Genomic DNA, 1,347 nt, shown 5'->3' on the forward strand with positions numbered 1-1,347 from the left:
TTACAAAATGTACTTTCGTCACAAAATTTATCGACAAATAAGCGCAAAAAAAAAAACGGAAGATGATCCACGGCTAATGGTGGCATTCAACGCTATGCAAAGCGTCCTAAATAGACAAAAGAATGAGTATTCCGTATTTGGGGAATACGTAGCATCCAAAATACGGAAATTAAAAAGCCCGAGACTACAAAGTATAGTACNACATTTACATAAATAAGCATCTGTTGAAATGCATTATTATACCTTGCCACGTGACTCCATCGTTCCTGCCGAAATAGGAAATGATTCGAAACTTTACGTCTGCGAGAAGATAATTAGTCCGAGGAACCAAATGCATTAATTCCCTTTGCATGAACTTAAAAATTTGTCGTGGAGTTTTATATAAAAGCTCTTCCGTTACGGCTGCTATACCTGAACAAATCGAATGTACCTAGTAAACAAACGAAAACAACTAATTGTAAGTAGTGTTGCGACTGAGAAGAAGTTATTGATGGTAAACAATTTTTCTTTTTAATTAATAAATTTTAATTTTTTGCAAATATACCTGCCGATGATTTATAGTTAAGGTACACTTATCACAGACCCAAGGACTTTTAATATTAAGCGGATCGCGAGGCAATAACTGTCCAGAACATTTATCGGATGCGCACAAGAGAGCACCTAATTTAGTTCCAAACTCCTAAACGATTCAAGAACATAAAACTCGTCCTTTACTTCATCTTCCATAATTTTCTTATACTTAATTACTCCAGACTTACAGTAGAATCGCTACACCTCCCGCACATGCAGGAGAACTGTTTGGTGACGCTTAAAAATTGCCTTCGCAACGTGGTGTCCCAAAATAGACTAGTATATGTCATAGTCAATTCCTCGCCGGCAGAGATCGGACGAGTCGTGTTGACATAGAGCCTGCATTCCGCGTCGAAGTGATGGCTGGTATTCGGTACACAGCAATGATTTTGTAATGCTGCTATAGGATAGAGGCCTCGCAAACTTGAGGAACGATCCTTATCATGAACTGTTACCGTTTCGAAGGCATTCGTATAAAAAGCACCGCATACATGGCTCATCAGCTTCATGTCCTCCTCATTCGGGAGATTGGCCACATTTCTCTTAAGCAACTCAAGCTGGGAAAGTTTTAGGAACAACTGAGTATCGAAGAATCTGAAAAACCTAAACTATCGTACCTCGTAATAAATATCAGTTTGATTGGACTGAATCAAAGCTAAGCATTTTCGTTGCTGTTCAGTCAAGAAGAGCGCACGGATGGGGACCACAGCCAACGTCAAGTTCAAGGACCAATCGGTGCCGCAACTCGGTGCCAATGACCTCAAGTAATCGCATTCA

The 1,347-nt window shown here is 39.7% G+C and overlaps 1 protein-coding gene across 1 annotated transcript; it reads right to left on the minus strand.

Annotated features, from left to right (window-relative positions):
* Nucleotides 1–243: 243 nt before the first annotated feature.
* LOC108627372 (SET domain-containing protein SmydA-8-like) lies at nucleotides 244–1,343 on the minus strand (the record flags this gene model as incomplete). Its single annotated transcript, XM_018028580.1, has 4 exons — nucleotides 244–430; nucleotides 545–679; nucleotides 759–1,127; nucleotides 1,188–1,343. Coding segments are annotated over 4 exons (847 nt in total), but the record flags the coding sequence as incomplete, so codon positions are not given.
* Nucleotides 1,344–1,347: the final 4 nt, after the last annotated feature.

The sequence above is a fragment of the Ceratina calcarata genome, unplaced genomic scaffold (genome assembly GCF_001652005.2).
Source record: "Ceratina calcarata isolate Rehan_Ccalc_2016 unplaced genomic scaffold, ASM165200v1 scaffold4609, whole genome shotgun sequence".
Taxonomy (NCBI): domain Eukaryota; kingdom Metazoa; phylum Arthropoda; class Insecta; order Hymenoptera; family Apidae; genus Ceratina; species Ceratina calcarata.